The sequence below is a fragment of the Alosa pseudoharengus genome, unplaced genomic scaffold (assembly GCF_046254945.1).
Source record: "Alosa pseudoharengus isolate Yale_2024_CS ecotype anadromous, Long Island Sound unplaced genomic scaffold, YU_APseudo_1.1 YU_APseudo_1.1_scf_16, whole genome shotgun sequence".
Classification (NCBI taxonomy): domain Eukaryota; kingdom Metazoa; phylum Chordata; class Actinopteri; order Clupeiformes; family Clupeidae; genus Alosa; species Alosa pseudoharengus.
The window spans coordinates 11,955,954-11,974,388 of NW_027468630.1; the positions used below are offsets into that span (position 1 = coordinate 11,955,954).

The 18,435-nt window shown below is 43.7% G+C and overlaps 2 protein-coding genes across 15 annotated transcripts in view; one reads left to right on the top strand and one right to left on the bottom strand.

Moving 5' to 3' along the window:
• Positions 1 to 291: 291 nt before the first annotated feature.
• dkk3a (dickkopf WNT signaling pathway inhibitor 3a) lies at positions 292 to 5,782 on the bottom strand. The gene is made up of 7 exons (XM_076287026.1): positions 5,508 to 5,782; positions 5,106 to 5,219; positions 4,698 to 4,775; positions 3,106 to 3,198; positions 1,972 to 2,116; positions 1,362 to 1,518; positions 292 to 939 (listed from the first exon to the last, which is right to left on the bottom strand). The coding sequence occupies exons 1-7, from the start codon at positions 5,709 to 5,711 to the stop codon at positions 852 to 854; spliced, it is 879 nt and encodes a 292-aa protein (XP_076143141.1). The 5' UTR covers positions 5,712 to 5,782; the 3' UTR covers positions 292 to 851.
• A 2,674-nt stretch (positions 5,783 to 8,456) lies between these two features.
• The window catches only part of mical2a (microtubule associated monooxygenase, calponin and LIM domain containing 2a), a 37,543-nt gene continuing 27,564 nt past the window's right edge, over positions 8,457 to 18,435 (top strand). For 12 of the 14 annotated variants that reach the window (XR_012987269.1, XR_012987270.1, XM_076287028.1 and 9 more), the window contains exons 1-2: positions 8,457 to 8,646; positions 17,304 to 17,712. Coding sequence is in view for 12 of the 14 variants with exons in the window: in XM_076287028.1 (XP_076143143.1) it covers positions 17,452 to 17,712 (261 nt within the window). In the remaining 2 variants the exon portion in view is untranslated. The remainder of the gene's footprint in view (positions 8,647 to 17,303; positions 17,713 to 18,435) is intronic. The other 2 variants (XM_076287036.1, XM_076287037.1) reach the window with 1 other exon arrangement.

An 18,435-nucleotide genomic window follows, 5' to 3' on the forward strand; every position in this document is an offset into this window, starting at 1 on the left:
AAGGTATGATGAAGACAGGGTATGTGTCTAGTTTCTTCTTCTTAGTCACTGTGTTAAAAGGAAAACAACACCTGTTTAACACAAAGAAACTGTTCTGTGCTGTGCATGGAAATACTGAAAAAACGTTCAGTTTCAGACTTTTGATCATACCTTTAGAGTTACAGGCTTTTTAGAGACTTCTGTTTCACAACAAAAATTACTTGCGCACCTTTGAAGTCCCTTTACGCTGGAATGGCTTTTCATTGCTTAGTTTTTTTTATTTATTCATGCAACAAAATCAAACCAGGGGAACACGGATAGTAACTCTTTATTGTCTTTAGCGTAACTGTGACTGAGGTACAGTGAGACTTTGGTCTTTGGGAAACCAACTGAAAACTGATTAACATTTATGCTCTTGGACTGGTAATGATGATATTTGCCATTTTAATTTAAGCAAGTTACCTTATATTTACAATAAATAAATACATCTTGCTAGTACTACATGGTATTCTGATAAATATGATTACACAATGTGTAGCATCTTGTTAAGGCTCCTGGTTGAGTATGTTGAAATGAACTCATTATTAATAACAGCGTACATATACTGGCCAAAACGCCTACAGCGTTTGTTAAATGGTTAGCCCACTGCAGTAGAAAGGTCTGGACTTATGTGGCGTGATCGTGTTATGTGTTGAGCCTTGGGTTAGAGCTGGGTTATGTTCCATTTGAGTGGGCTCTGTTTAACTACTGAAGACTGATGCTGGAATGGCGATATGATGCCCTTGTTGTTTTGATCGCTAACCTACCAAGAGCCCACCACTGGATTGTCTACATGTGTGTCTGCTTGCTCCTCCATGTTGGGCTGTGGACTTTCAGATGATGTAGTCAATCTCAGAGTAGAGGGTGTCAGTCAGCTCCTCCTCGCTGGAGTTCTGGGGCTGTAGGCACATGGAGCCCCGCCTGGCAGAGACACAACACATACATTCATGAGGGAATATACCACACACCTGCTACATCAGGGAATATACCACACACCTGCTACACCAGGGAATATACCACACACCTGCTACATGAGGGAATATACCACAAACCTGCTACATGCGCAAGGTCAGTATATCCCGGACAGCCTTTCTAGGTCACTACACTGGCTCAGAGACAGCAGATTGCCATAAACTGAAGATAGATACTTTGAAAGCTTGAATATGCTTTAATAAAATGGGTAACAAAGAACAGATACTAAACTTAATTTACATATTTTGTATAAATGTCACTTGGCCATGATTTATCACAGCTATCAAGACTACCAGTTCACTTATGACATTCGCTAATTATCCCTGTCAGTCAATTGGTTCCCTTTAATGACAGCGTCAGGGCCCTCCTACCCCATGTGTTGGCACTGAAGCTCCCCAGCACAGGGGCAGTGCTCCCTTGGACCCTCCCCTTCCATGTCCCAGGACAGGAGCTCCATCAGGTGATTGGTGGAGCTGTAACAGCGCTCGCGCTCAATTGGCTTGGAGTTGCACACAGGGAAGAGCAGGGCTGTTGAAGGGCAGGAGGAGCACAAAAGTAAACTGGCTTCAGAATGGACGTTTCTCTTGAGAGAGGACCTCCATGGTTGTGTTTGGTTCAAATTTGAGAGTTCACAAGACCACATTTAATATTCTCTCTATATTGTCTCAAAAGGCAATTAAACAGTGGTCTTTTAATGTTCAAACCAAAGTCAAATAAAAGCAGGGTGAAATAAATTCAAAGCAAATGTTGGATGTTAAACATAGTGACTTTCAAATAGCAGATGGTAGACATTTGAGATGAAATCCACACGCAGACAGACTATCTCCACTGGATGCATTTCACTGTTTGTGTATGAAGAATCACATTCCAGGTTTTGGCAGGATAGGAGAGAAAGGGAGAGACTCTCACCTTTATGGAAAGCACAGCACAGGTCTGGGTTGCAGGGTTTTAGCAGGATAGGAGAGAGAGAGAGACTCTCACCTTTATGGAAAGCACAGCACAGGTCTGGGTTACAGTCGCTCTGGTGTTGGCAGATGCTCCCTCTCTCTCCTTTGGTGGCATTTTGAGAACACTGGCCCCAGATGCACAGGTTCCCCGAGCAGCATTCCTCATCCTTACTACACGACTGCCCACCACATGGACACAAAGTGCCAACAGTGAACATTTAATAAGCATTACATTAGGCTGACACACACACCATGTTAATGCCATACAAACAGTTTACTTTTCATGGCGTGTATCCAGTATATTTCCACTCTGAAAAAAATGACTTAATGGACGTCTTCAGCTTCATGACACAGTGTGTTTGTGAGAAACCTGGAGTGCTTACAGACTTGGTCAACCTCATGCATTCTTAATATGTCAGGCAAACAAACACACACACACACACACTCATATGCCACCGCCAGTATTTCCAGTGTACTCTGACTGTCATGTTGTGCCCACGCCACCCTCGCCCACGGTGCTGCAGGGGCTAGAAAATCTGCTGAAACACGGCTCCGCTCCTCTCTCCCGCCCGCTCTCATCTGGATCCTCTTCAGTGAGTCAGGAGAAACACAGGAGTGCTCATATTTAGCCAGCCCTGCACTCTGACGTTCAAGTCAGAGGAGGAAAGCACAGACTGCTCATATCTGATTACACTTACACTTGTGGCTACACTGCAATGCAGGCACAATGCAGTCAGAGTTGCATCATATCGTCACAATGCTGGGTAGCCAAGGCCCTTTGGGCTATGTGTCTGTTTCTAGTAACAGCCTCTACAGAGATGGGAAAGCCCTCTCTACACCCTTACTGCTATGACCAGTATTATTGTGTAGTGCATTTCAAAAGGATTATATTAACATTACCATTCCGTAAATGCCATGTAAACTCTTGCACATCTATTAAATGCTAGTTATGCTCCTTGAAAGGCATTTCATCTTTTGCTGATTTGTTAATGGGAAATCATATTGCACATAGTTATGCAGGCTGGTAAAATAACACTGCATTGCCCCATATAGTTTAGAATATTCTGTTTTAGATGATGTCTGGAACCCCTCTTTAATAGGTTGCCTACTTTTTAGCACCAGCGTGAAGACTGCAGTGCTTCATTACTATGGCCATTAATTGCCTTACCCTGTCCACTTCCTTGCAGGGTAGGCACTGGGAGTGGTGAGGCTCATAGAGGCAGTAGGTGCCCTTCTCACAGTCCTCCTCGATGATGCACTCCTGCGGGAGAGAGAGGGGAGGGGTGAGGACGCTCTCAGGGCATTTCAGACATGGAGAAGGTCAGTCGATGTTTGCATCAGGATCCAGTATCCTGTCCGAATGCAAAGATTCTAGACCATCTTTTCTGAAAGATGCGATGCAATCTACGTTGTGACTGCCAAGGAAACAACATTTTTGTTCACAAATAGATGTTATATAATTGATATAGTGCTGAGCTTAAACCATTCATATGCAGATAGTACGCCTGTCTTGAGCTGTTGCGCTGTAGACTGGAGTGTTTTATGCTATCTGTGCGCCCTCTCAGCATTCCACAGCCATTATGTGTTTCCCATTAGCTATCTGCTATCTTTTTGGCTGACCCGACTTGTGATGCTTGGCTTTTGAATTGAGAGCTATGATCACATACTGACCCTAGCTGTGGTTTTGTAATAAGAAACATCTGCACAGTCTAAAGCTGAGTGCATTACGCACAGCTTTATAGCATAAGGTAATTCAACACAATGCTGAAATTATAAATCATAAATCAATATATATAAAACATATTGCATAGCAGAAGCTTATAGGTGTCATGTATGGCCCACAGAAGAACAACATATAGGCCTCTCAAGCAGTCTGGGACTCCAAACTTGCCCCTTATGTGTGCATAGCTGTTATATGATCTCAGCAATATTTAGCTGAACCATTAGTGACCCTGCAAACATTGGCCTGAACTTAAATCTGAGACAAGAGGGCTATATATCCAAAAACATGTTTAAGAAAATATGCAGTTTCCCCTTTTTGTCGTTTTACTTCATAAATATTCCTGGATCAGGACAGAAGAGGAAACCTCCCCACATCTAAATCAGCGCCAAAAAGAACTTCAGAGCTGTCACTGTTTAACATCAATGAAACCACTGAGTTACAGGCACTGCTGACCTATGCACTGCTGACCTACAGTATACTTGCTTCACTCAAACATTCAAACACATTGTTTACCAGTACATTTTCATCGACGACGCCATACATTTCCCAACACTCCAACATAGTTTTCATTACTCTGAATGACGTTCCTCTGGGCACTATCTGTGTCTGCCAGCCGTCCTCAGTACTTCAGTGCCTTGCCTCAAGCACTGAATGTAACTATGTGAGCAGTCAGCAGCCTCATCAGTGTGCTGTCAACACAGACACATGCCCTGAAGGACAGGGTGGTGGCATGAAGACCTCTCAGGACTAACTCACGTCTTTATGAGAGAGAATTAGCTGTCTGTCTAAGAGTACTGTTCTGTGTTTGTGTGACGGTGCAGATGAGGAGAACGTAATCGAACACAGATAATGTTCCATTCCGTTCTGTTCCGTGGTGGAGCACAGTCACCATCTCAGAGGTACCTCCATAGCATATCAAGAGGACAACACTAGGGTTGTTTACGAATCCTTTTGGTGGTGGAGGATGACTTCCCGAAAACATGTTTCTAGCTCAGTCTATAGGCAGAGGAGAAAAGAGTACACCAAGAAGGACTCACATGATTAATATCATTTTCTTTGCTTGTCTGGATCGCACTTCTGGGAAAGTGAGTCTCTACAGTTGCATTATCAGTCACCTGAGTGAGCAAACAGATTCAATCCGGAACACATTACAGACACACATAAAAAACTAACCAATGATCAAGGGCTAGAGAGAATTATATTTATCTATATGAAATTGTAATACCACAACTGCTTTACGTCTGGTAATTATTTTAGAAAACCTGATACATTCTTTGCCTCAGAAGGAATAAATATATCATTAGATTATAAGTTATGGTAATGTCTGCTTTACAGTTGTAAGACATAACAACATTTCCTTTGAATACTGGACTAAGTAAATTGTTAGCCTATAGTAACCCATAACAGAGTTCCACAGAGGAAGCGGATGTGAGATGAGGGCCTACCTTCTCAGCCTGCTTGAGGAGGTGATTGGACTGATTTGCGGGCACACTCTCTGAGATATTTTCATGATGGTAATCCTGTGGATATGAGCTGGACTTGGCACTCTCGTTGTCTATCTAAATGACAGATTAACCTTATAAAAACAATGCAACATCCTCCCTTCACCTATACATAATAACATAATTTACATACAAGATAGATGATACCTATCTTCAGTCATGCATCCATCCCCATTATTGCAGAATGTAGGCCTACTATGCCTGATAACATTAGCTATAGTTATAGTTATGCATTGCAAAGATTATTGGCAATGATGGGGTCAGCAAAAAGAACCTGTGCTATCTTACAGAGAAAAGCGCCTGTCAATGCCCATCTGTCTAAAAAAGAAAGAAAGAAATACCAACCTGGTGCACCGCGTCTTCCAATTTGTGCTGCGTATCTTCCATCAGTTCCTCCACCTCCTTAAACATATCATTTAAGGTTGCGTGACCTTGGGATACATTTGCCTGGAGTGTGCAGTTAACGTCCGAATCCACGGTTGTTGGCATATCTGGTAGAATGCCATTTCCGACAGACAGACACAGGCTGAGAACGAAGAAGAGCATCATCTCGTCGCAGTGTTAAGCTACTCTGTCCGCTGAATGAGGCTGTTCTCGGAAGTCCACAGCATCCGTATGCGCCGTGCAATGGACCTAAGCAGAGCAGCACTGTCATGCTGTCATGTGGCACCGCGAAGGAAGCCAGCTGTGCCACTCTTGGCAAGATGCCAAGACAGGACAGGGAGGACAGCGATGAAACAGCAAGAATAATTGGAAGGTCTTTTGCTGGCAACGTTTCTCCTACAGACAACGTAATAAAAAAAAATAGACTAGAACTAAAACTTTGTAGGAAGCAAATGCTGTTAAAATGTAATAACATTGAAACTTTTCTGTTACCTTCATAGCCTTCATAGCTTTCATAGCCATATGCAAATGATGCCAGCCAGAGGACGGTGGGCAGCCTGGGCAGGAATCCTGCGCTCCACACTAGGCTACTATAATGTGATGTTGGTTTCATTAAACGTATCAATTCTACAAAAACTATTTTGTAGTGGCCTGTTTCTCGGAATAAATGCTGGTTGTAAGATCAATCCTGTCTCTTCAATAAATGCTTTATAACCATTTCAAGTTAAATGGGGAGAGAAACAGGCCACCAATAAAGAGAGTTTTTGTTGTAGTTTGTATCCGAGAGTTTAAGGATGGCAACTTCGTGTCTTCTGAAGTGGGACATCGGCTACCACTTATGATCCGAGCACGCCATCGCGTGGCAGGCCGGCGATAGTGATTTAGTGAGTTTATTGATGTCTCTGTCTTTATGTGTTTTGGTATGATGTGATGGTCAATAGGCTTTGAACATTTTAATCGGCGCAAAGAGTGCTTTGCCCACCTGGGTAAACCAGGTGCATATTATTGGACTGCAAATGCAGAGCTAATAACCTCATTAATTGAACTACCTTTAATTTCTCATCAACTCAATACAACAGGAAAATAGAAGACATTCATTTTTTTATTATTATTATTTTTTGGTGAGGTGGGCTCTGCTGTAGAATGTAGGCTACTGTTGGATGTTTGAACTAATCTTGCCATCGTCACACTATAACAAGGTGACCGCAGAGTGGCGCTGTTTATAAAACTAATTTTAACCCCACACAAAGACCCTAGATAAAGTTAGATATGATGCAGCTTATATGAGTTCCTATTTATAGTTTTAGTGCGTATTAACTTCTCCATTTAACATTCATCTTGCGGCACAGGATATCAAGCTGACTTAAAGTTGACTGCAATAGTATCCTACATAAACAAACTGTCATAATGTCACCCTTGACCAAAGGTCGAATGCCTATTGGTAGCTCAAACACGACCCTGGCATATTGTTAGAAACCTGTTGTTGATATGACGATGTCGATCATCTGCCGTTTCCACTGAAAGTATGCTGGCCAGAAGGTAGAGAGCAGTATACTATCATTGTTCTCATTGCTGGAACAACCTGGACATGTCAACTGTAATCCAGGTCAGTTTTAACACAAGTGGAGAGAGCTGTTTACCTACAGTAGGTCTACCCCCTAAATGTATTGGCTATAGGCCATATAGGCTAGCATCTGCGTTAAAATGCTTATATTGATAGCCTACACAGCAAGTTGTTCAAAGCATAGTTCTCACATAGCCCACCTTGAGGGAAAAGTTTGAAGGCGAGCGTCAACAATTAATAGCCTATAACTAGAATTGCGGTTCCGAGGAACTGCAAGAGTGGGTTTGATCAGGGGCGTGGAACTCGGCCTCATACAAGGATTCCAACGGTACCTCATTTATGAAAATCGGACATACAGGTCAAAAGTTACATGCACACACCTTCATATACACAGACAGCCCAGCCCAGCTCATTAGAGCTCTGCCAGATGGCTTAGAACTCTGCCAGGTGCAAGCTTAAGCAATTAGAGCTGTGATGTCACAATCGAAATTTGAATTCTGAACATTCCGCCATTAATTTCAATGGGGCTAAAAAACGCAGAAAAACGGGAATACCGCGAAAACGACAAGTGCCAGCAACACGAAAGTAACAAGCAAGTTACACCGGTTCGGGCCTGAATTTTTGGAGTTTCGAACCGAGTCGATAGCTCAAACGGTCTAGGAGCAGTAGTTCGGCCAAAAAGTGGGTGAACAGGAATAATAAATAATAATAAGAAAACTTAAGAAGAACAATAGTGGGCTTGCTGGATCAAACCCACTAATTAACTATTATAGCCTACCCTAACTGTTAAGCTACAGTAATAGTGAAACATTCCCTTTTCGAGCTACCTTAAATAATTCATCACCTGTAATTCTCGACAGTAAAATTATAGCCCACTGTAAAAAAAAAAAAAAGGATTTGGAAGTCTTGTCTCTCGTTCTCGTCTTGCAGTTGACTAGGCTGACTAGGCTACATGCGCTGCTGTATTCACGTGACCGACCGTTTTTAAAAAATCAGTGCAGTGATATGCAGAGCAGCTGCAGATATTTTTATGCCCCAGTGCACATTTTCGTATTACTGCATCCATGTACCACCTAGGCTTAGGCACTCTTTCCAGTGAAGTTAGGTAACTTCTACCCGCACGCCATTGGAATTCACAGGATTATTCTTGAAGAATTGGAGCACAGTTTTTAAATAAATAATAATCGTTGATCGGCCTATTTATTTTGATTTAAAATATCAACTGTGATAACAATACACAGGACGTTTGCGTCGCTGTCAAAGACTCAGTCGGCGTACTTCTCATTGGAAGATGCGTTTTTGAGCACCGCCTTCAAAAACAAGCCAGACGTTCAATGTTGAGCTCCCTCCGAAACATGCCTTCACACGACTGACAGACGGATCTGACTGTTACTGGTAGGCTACAGTGTCCACCTGAAGTAGCTGGCTCCTTTACTCTTGTTTACTACAGGTATTCTGCAACCAACTAGGAGTGAAGGTGCCGCGTAACTCATATCAGGGTACCTGGCAAATTGAAAGACGACAGAGGAATATGAAGTAAGTAGTATAAACCACTGCTTGTTTTCGCTATCAGTATAGACTATGCGCTTTGGTCTGGTCGCATGTGACAGGCGTTCACTTATTATTTTTGAAGGACCAAGATTCTATTTTGTTACCAACCATGCGGTTTCATTGGACTTCTCTAAACCCAAGTAACCATTCAATAATTCACGATCAGTGTTAAATGTTTCCAGCCCCGTACAAAATGTAACACGTTCTTCCTCCGAATTGTTGTTTTTTGCAGGTTATTGACGACAGTTCTAAACTCGGGAAGGTATAGCCTGTTGTCTGCTGTAAAATATGTTTGGATTCGACAAATTATTCATAATTAAGCCTCTGGTTTCAACTTATGATATGTTCAACAGCCCTGTTGGCCATGTGAAATTGTCTAGTTATTTAGCCTATCTTGTCCGTCCGTTTCTGCTTATGAATATGAGTTGGAACAGATTTTACCTTGTTCGCAGCAGTTGGGGTAGGCTAGTTACATGATTGACACTGACTTTCCTTTTCAGTGGTCTTGAAGGATAAAGGCACTCTTTCAAATTTAATTATGTTAAATTATGTTAATTTCAGTGCCAGTGCACTCTGAAATGATCACTGTTTATAGGCTAAAATAGAAGTCTCATTACATTTGTTTCATTAAATATTTACACTCTGTTGAAAACAATGGTAGCCTAGCCTACTGCATTTTAATCAGCGAAAGAGATCATTTTTATTAATACTTTATACTTCATTCTCAATACATCATAATTTTATAGAACATTGGCATAATTTTGAGGGAACATTCATTTATTTAGAATTACTGAAACCTACAGTAAAACCTAATACTGCAAAAACTACAATTACAAAAGTAGTGTGGAACTACAGAAGTAGTGTGTTTGACGTCCCTCATAAATGACAAAGGAAGCCTTTAGAATGTGTAGATCCTCTTTCATCTCGGTGTCCAGCCTCTCCCTAAACTGTGTGTTGTAAAAGTCAGAGTTGCACAACTTCTCTCGCGTCAATGGTGGGTAGTAGGGCAAGTGAAAAGAACAGAATGAGATGTCATCATTTTGTATGACTGTATTGACTGTTGGATATCTGTTCCAATTACGAAAAGCTAAGCTGGATAGCTGGACACAAATGGATACAGACACAGATAGATGAGTTATCGCTTTAGCAGCACGAGAAAGATAACTCTGGCTTTGACTGCTCCCCTCTGGAGTCAATAGCTTGTGCAACACTAACCCATAGATTATCCCCTGTGTGTGACAGTGTGGACTAAAATACTGTGAACTGGCTGACTTTCTGTAGTGACCTATAATAGATGTGTGCTCTTACTGTAGAGCTGCAGTCAGACATGATCAGAGCAGTGTTTACTGTCGGACTTGTAGGACCAGTGCCTGTGTCGCTAGAGAATGTGGAGAATTTCAGATCTGTGAATTGAATGTGTGCCTCCTGGCAGAGCTGTCTTGATTTGTGCTGCTGTGCCGGCGTGTGTATTCCAGTTTGCTTGAGGCGTCTGGGGTGATTTGTCTTTGCGAGGGTGACCGCGTGAGGGGAGCTGACAGAAAGAATGCTGCACACGAGCAGGTTTGTGATTCAGAGAGACAGCCACGCAAACAGACCAATCCGCCCCCCCCCCACCCACCCACCAACCACTTCTTTTGAATGAACAATCGTTTCCTGTGCATCCCACAATGGCTCAATGCCTTCTGCAGGTCCCTAGACAATTTTAAGTCTGTTTGTATTGCAGGGAGATCTCAGAGATCTTGTATGAGGAGATGCTAAGGAGAATATGTGTCTGGCTTGGCTGTCTGGATGTGTACATTGAAACAACACATTCCTTGAGTGCAGTTAAGGGTTTCAGACCCACAGGATTTCGATAAGTGTTGCATGCTTTTTATGTTCATTGGAAAACCACCCTTTTTTTTCTTGTCTCGTTGGAATTTCCTCAGGAATTCTCTGCGTTTTTGGCCTCTTACGCTGTCATATTGCATAATTCTGAAGCTTTGTGGCAAAAAACACACACATTTGGTTGCCATGTTCCCGAAAGTGATACTTCCAGATGAAGTATTCTTCACTTTAACTGTTTAGAAGGTAATATGCCTTTGTCCTCTTAAAAATGATGTACTGTGTTTACATTCCTACAAAACAACTTAACCTGTTTATGAGAAATGACGTAAGGCGTGTACCTAAAAAAAAGCAGCCGGGGAAAAGCAGCCGTTTTTATGACATCATCAAGTTAACTCCCACCATATTTGGTCTGGTCATTTGACAAAAACGCATGTCCTTCAGCAAGGATACTATTGGGTTCAGAACTTTCGAACGTTGTGGGATGTAGAAACCATAACAGATGAGGAACTGACATTTAGTCCTCAGTGTTCATAATTATTTAAAACGGTTTGCTGAGTTGCCGAGGTCTGAACAAAGCTGAACTGATTATCTCAGTGGAAATTCTTAAAGGTGGCAACAGGAGAGAGACAAAAAAAATCGTATGGCTCATTAGGGTCTACAAACAAGACCATAAAAGAGCTAATTTGGGAATTCTCAGAGGACTCTCGTAGAAAAGTTTAGTTTGGGTCCAAATCAACAAAAATGAGTGAAAACACAGCTACTGATCCCAGCAGCTAAGTCAGTAATTAGTGGTTGGAGAAAGCTTGACTTAAACTCAGCATTGAAGGGGGAAAATACAGTGTTTTCCATCCAGAGCAGTCCGACCAGAGCAGGTTTGTCTAATTTTAAAACCAGGCACATGAGCTAACCACTCAGAAATCAAAGCAGTCTCTTCCAGCGAGTTCAGTGCCACCCAGACGTCCCAATAAAGAAACCAGATGAACTTTTAAGTCAACGCTGCTTTCATTGTATCTAAGGCAACGAGGTTGAGCATTAATTATGTACAGTCCCCTCTCTCCTTGCGAACACTTTCCTCGACCAGGTCCCTGAACTTTCTATTTCCTCCCTGAGCAGGCATGTTTCCCTCTCTGAGCCAAGCAAAGACGGACCCACGTTTCCGTTCCCTCGATGTTAGTAATTGGGACAGGAAAGAGGAAGAGTGACTAGCATGCAGGACTTGTACAGGATTGGGACAAAAATGCAGGACAAGGCTTGGACAATGCAATGACTAGCATATTCATATGCTGAAATAAACCCTTGGAAGATTTAGCCAGCCTTGATACAGATTCAGAGACCCAAAACATTCATGTGTATTATTAAAATGATATATTCTTCAAATTCTTGTTTTTTTGCCAGCAGAGATTTAGAGAAGATGTGAAAGTTTAATTTCCCTGTCAAGGAAGTAAGCCCTCCTTTTCCATGACTCATGCTATATGGTTGAAGCCATGTAGAGCCGGTACCAGTCAGAGACATATGTGTTGCCTTTATGACTCAGGAGATCACATGGCCTAGAGAGAGCAGATGTCTTCAGGGTCACTTGCTTCCTTCCTTAAGCACAAGACCTGCCTGTCACCCCTGAAAGCTATTTCTCCTGTTCTGCGCTCTATATCCAGAGGGGGTACAAATGCACTAGTGGACCCAGACAAAGCACATGAGGACATGGAGGAATATTTCACACGCACTGACAGAATTACATGGCAGTTAACTCGGTGGTGCTGGTGGTTTTCCACTGGAGCATTTACTCCTTAGTGTGAACATCATCGTGCCGTCATCGTGCCATACTACTTGAAAATTTTTTAGAGGCCATGATGCCATCTGTCAAACCTTTCATAAGTAAGCTGTAGGTTATGTTCTCTTCCTCCCCCTCTCTCTCCTCTCTCTCTCTCTCTCTCTCTCTCTTCCCTCTCTCTCCCTCTCTCTCTCTCTTTCTTTCTTTCTCTCTCTCTCTCCCCTCTCTCTACTCTCTCTCTCCCTCTCTCAAGTGTCTGTAAGTGTTTTCAGAGAGCAGGGGACAGGTGGTACGCACACTGCGTTGGGTCAGACCAGTGCTGAGACAGTGCACAGCTGCTGCAAGTCTCTGGGTCTTGCTTCTGTGTGAATTAATGACTTTCTCCTCGCTAGACGGACAGACCAGCTAGCTCTGGCCAGATAACAGCATTGTTTTCATTCTTCTCCAAGAGAATCTTCCTTTGTTTTGGCACAACTGCTACAAAGACGAGGCCTGCAGTTTTTTTTGTGTGTGTGTGTGTCTGGATGACCAGCTTTATGAGATCCTGAAGAATAGTTTTCTGGTCTGGTGCAAGGGAGTCAACCCATGAGAAGCACCGGGAAACATTGTTCTCTCATCCAGACCCTCTGCTCTCAGACACATGGCCTGCTTATCACAGAGTGCAAACTGGGTTCCTTCCTGATTCGGGCCATGGCATAATTAACATGCTGTGTGTAACTCCCAGATCTCCTGCAACTTCCTCCTTGGGTGACATCAGCTTCCTCTTGTTTTTTTCTGACAGCCAGAGAGGCTCTTCATGAACAGCCCATGAAGCTTCCCCAACTTGACTTGTTTGCGTTCTATCCTTGCATAGTTCTGTAGAAGGACAATGTGTTTACTGTATAGCTGTAAACCACAATCCACAGTGTAACCTGACCCCCCCTCCCCCAGAGAGCGAATATGTTGGCGTGCCGCATACTGTATCTGGAGGTGACATGGGGCAGGAGTGGGAGTGGAGTGGTCAAGGTAATATCACTTCATTAAATCTGCCTCATTACCATATGCCTGTGCACTGAAATCAAAAGGGTGTGTTCTCTGATTAGCCAAGGCTCTGAAACGTTCACTGCATGACTCTTTATGTTGGCCGAAAACCTGTGCTGGCATCCAGCCTGAAGCGAAGAGTAGTGGTCAGACTGTTTCAGTGGCGGTTGTTTTTTCTGTATTTTCTTTGTGCTTTCGGTTTAATGGACTGCGCAAGCATGGCAGCAGTGATCTCATAAGAAGTCTCCTTGGTGTTAAATTGCCAGTCGAAACAGGTGCATATTTCACATCCTTGGAATTCTTGCCCAGTAATGCTTGACTACAGGATGGGGCAACTTAAAATTCCATTGTTCTCTCACTTTTTGAGGGATGTTGAGGAGTAGATGTTTTCTTTTTATTACTTCCAATACATTACAGTTTTGTTAGATCTAAATGCTGATTACTTATTATTAAAGGATTACATTTATACACGTATTCAGACGTTGGGGAATTGACTACGTCATGAACAAAGGCTGTTATACAGAGATGCGGCTTAAATTGAAATGAGGACATTTGTGTACTGTGAGATATTTGTGTGTGTATTTGCATGTGCTCATGTGTGTGACGCGAAAAGGCAAAAGAGAGAGAGAGAAGAAAAGAAAGGCTGGAGAGAATGCGTATGCGTGCCTATGCGTGTTTTAGTGAGGCTCTGTGGGCTAGTGCTGCCTCACCACTGGCTTTCCATTCTCTCAGCTGGTGAAGTCATGGTATTTAACTGGGCACAATGCAGCCTCAGCTCAAAGGCCAAGCCGTGTGGACAGCCTGAGCTACCTTTTCATTAGGCCCCATGGCGTTTGCAGGCAGTGGGATCTAATTATTTTCTCAAACCATCTATTTAGACCAGAATTCAAACCCACTGTTTTGTGATACAGATATTAATACTCTATGTCTCTATTTAGACTTAGCACAGCATATGTATTGCTGAGAGAGTTGAGGATTTGAACGATATGAAGTAGAAATAACCACATATTTAAGTTGCTTCCTGGCGTTTGGGTCCGGGCTCTCTATCTACTTGTTAGTGGTCAACCGACTGCATGTTTTCTGTACTTTTACTGAGGTTAGAACTTTTACTGCTAAACTTAATTCCTAAAACGGCAGGACTTGGCTTCACGTTCGTTTGAAAACTTTTATCGTTCCTCTCTCTCTCTCTCTCTCTCTCTGCCTCATATATGACACAAAGGTGTTGAGGGAGACCATCTGTCGTATGCTTCATGAACAGAGAAGTTTAATTTAGTGGGCATTACGTGTGGGCATGTGTGCCTGCCAGGTGGCCAAGTGCACACCATCTAATTGATGTGTCAAAGAAAAATTTAACAGAAAAATGAACATTCTTTTTTATGGCATTTCCCCCCTCGCTCTTAATAGCGTTCCCTCTATTCCAATAATTCCCACTATTCCTGAACCAATGTCCTTGTTATATTTCCTGGAAGTGTAATTAGGTTTCTTGTTTTTTTTTTTTCTAGAATGGGAGTTACTGCTCTTAATATTCTCTTTCTGATTAAACCATCCTTATGCCATGCCACACCACACCACACAAAACATTGTGCAGTATGGAGATAAAGTGCCAAACTGCAGTTTAGAGAGGCTGATTGCTTTTGAGTGACACTCTTCATACTAAGAGTATGCCAAAGCCTCCCACCCCCACCCCTTCTTCCAGTAGAATATAGAATAGCTGGAAGGGGGCCTGCCTGTGCTCTGGCTGCGGTTGTACTGCTATGTGTGTGTATGTGTGTGTGTGTGTGTGTGTGTGTGTGTGGCGTCTGGGTTGTGGAATGCGGGCTGGGTGTTTGCAGGGTTGGGCTGGGCCCTCTGCTGCGGGTAGTCCATTCAGCGCCCGCACGACAGGAGCTGACACATCCTCTACGAGGGGCCGCCGGTGCCACAGGGACGGCGACGACTGAAAACACACGCTCTGGACTTTCCACCGTGCATCTGCCCCATGTGCTGTTGCTGCTGCTTTTGCCCTCTATCCCCCCCCCCCCCCCCCAGCTGCCGATCTGTTTACCCTTTCAAAACATGACCCGCATTAGATGTGGTGGACACTATGACATCAGTTGAAATGTCTTCATGCCAGGACAGATTTAGCACCTGTGACAGTGAAAAGGGAAGCTATGGTGGATTGCAGAAGTCATAGAGGCCAGGATTCAAGCATTTGTTTTGTTTTTTGCCACAGCTCATTCCTTCTTATTGAGAACACCCCTCTACACCTGTGGTAGATTAGTAAACAAGGGCTTGTGTTATACAGGGGCTTGTTTCACTTGACCTGTTTGCATACAGACAGCTGATAAATGATAAGCAGGGCCGTCAAGAGACCATACAAACTGTGGGGGGTTCCACTGATTATGTGTCGGCCATTTTCCAGCCCTGTGTGTGCTGCGCTTCACTTGAATACAATGTCCAGGGCAATGTTTCCAATCAGTGCGTAATGCATTACTCACAGAGAGGTTTCTGACTTCTAAAGAGAGGACTTTCTACATCTGCCGGGCAGGAGTGCTGACGCACTGCTGTTTTGCCTTGATATTGAAATTTGCGCGGCCTGATCATGTTTCAGTGGTGATTTTAAAGATACTGCAGTCTTAAGGCAGGTTACACGCCTGTCAGTGCTTGTTCACCGGGGAGCTCTAAAGAGCTGCAGAGGTAATTGGCATCCAGTAAGGAGAGCCAGAGAAGTGGTGTCATTCAGTTTGTTGGGCTTTGGAGACCATAATCACATGAAGATTTGAAGATGGCAAAATCTTTTGCAATTAGTCTTAAACTTAATTTACTAAACCTAAACTAAAGACACACTTAACTTTATGTTAACCTAACACGCACACACTGTATATTTATCCAGTATGTATCCAATAAGTGGAGCCTTTTATCTTAAAGCTATAGGCTTTGGCAGTTTAGTGGAGGGAAGGCAAAGTGTGCCTGCGAGGGCGTTGCATACTGAGGTGTCCCATATGCCTGAAAAAATGCACCTCTGCCTGTGTCCTGTCCCGTTCTGTTCTGTACTGCAGAGCCAAAGCCACAAGACAAGCAAAACACTTTTTTTCTGCCTGCTCGGCAAAAACGAGCTCCGCTCACTCTCCTGCGAAATTGCCTGCTACGCTCACCAAAGTGTGAATGAGTTTTAGAGAAAAGGGATGAGCAAAGCGCTCTGGTTTTTATTTAACGGTCTGTTAAAAAGCATTTTTGGGGGTATTTGAGGAATAAAGTGGATTTAAAAAATAAATGTAGCTGTTCAGTGCAGTTGGCCTCAGTAAAATGAAAATACTGACTGTAGTCTGCTTTAAGCCTAGCTTATACTCAGCCAAAGAAGGACCATGGTAATCCACAGAGATGGAGTTTACTGGGAAGACGGTATGGAACATGTTATGTCATGTTATTATCTGAGCTCCATGTTTGGACTCACTGACACGGTTCCTTTTCATCAAACCAAACCAATGACATATCACAGATGACTCAATCTTACGTCATGTTTGATTGCCTTAGGGTGATACTCTTCAGCACCATTTACACAAAACAGTCATCACCGGGCATGTGCTCAGTGTTTTGAGTTAAGCAACTCCCTTTTGTCCTGTTCCATCTCACCGCATGCTATTGCTATTGCAGGCCAGTGCTAGTGATTTAGTTCAGTCATCTGCTTTGACATAGCAAGCTAACAGGCCTTTTTCATCTCTCCCCTCACTGCCAGCATTACTGTATGTAAGCCATCTGTTCAGAATGCTGTGGTCCTTAATGCTTGCAATGTTCCTTAATGCCCGCAATGTTCCTTAATGCCCGCAATGTGCCTTAATGCCCGCAATGTTCCTTAATGCCCGCAATGTTCCTTAATGCCCGCAATGTTCCTTAATGCCCACAATGTGCCTTAATGCCCGCAATGTTCCTTAATGCCCACAATGTGCCTTAATGCCCGCAATGTTCCTTAATGCCCGCAATGTTCCTTAATGCCCGCAAGATGACTTCAGACTCAGATTTCTGTTTTGTTTTTGTTTCTTTTTTCCATCAGGTTGGGCAAGACATCAGACTCCAGGGCGTGTGTGTAAACCACTAGAGCAGCCGGAGCGGGACGCTGGGACAGACGAAGAGAGGGAGACGAACCGCAGAGGTCAGCCCGGTCCCTGCTGTCTCACTCAGGGGTGAGGGGAGAGGTGAAGATGGCCGACACTGAGGACGAGCAGGGCAAGGCGGGGAAGCTCTTTGAGAACTTTGTCCAGGCGTCCACCTGCAAGGGCACACTGCAGGCCTTCAACATCATGTGCCGGCAGCTGGAGCTTGACCCGCTGGACCATGAGACTTTCTACAGCAGCCTCAAGGCCCGTGTCACCTCCTGGAAGGCCAAGGCCCTGTGGAGCAAGCTGGACAAGAGGACCAACCACAAAGAGTACAAGAAGGGGGCAGCCTGCGCTGGCACCAAGGTAAGCACTGTTCACTGTTTACATTCAATCCTCAATACAGCCGAAAGGCTTCAAAGACGATGGAAAAAGCCTCTCTGTTTGAGATTAAAGGGGACCAGACTGTGTGTGTGTGTGTGTGTGTGTGTGTGTGTGTGTGTGTGTGTGTGTGTGTGTGTGTGTGTGTGTGTGTGTGTGTGTGTGTGTGTGTGTGTGTGTGTGTGTGTGTGTGTGTGTGTGTGTGTGTGTGTGTCTAGTAATCTGAATGAATCATGCAGCACTGTGTAGTAAGAGAACCTCTGTCAGCAGTTGTGTTTTTTTTGTTTTTGCAATCTATGTCAGACTATCAGCAGCTGGTGCTGATACCACAGCAAACATGACAAAGGCTATCTGGCCTGTCTATTCAAAACATGATATGTCAAGACTGATTAGGTCATTTTTGCGGAGCACGGTTGCAGCAAAATGGGAACAATGCCCCTTTCTGCAACTTCTGCTTGTAACTCTTTAACCAAGAATGGGCCTTAAGTAAACATGTGGAAAGTGCACTGTGCACTGTGCGCAGGTCCATTCCACTCCTTCCATCTCCACACACCCTTCTGTACCCACGTATGCATGCTTCCCCAGCTGCAGTACCCATGGATGCATGCTTCCCCAGCTGCAGTACCCATGGATCGCGCTGCTATCTCCCAGTGCTGCTATCTCCCAGTGCTGCTATCTCCCAGTGCTGCTATCTGCTGCTATCTATCA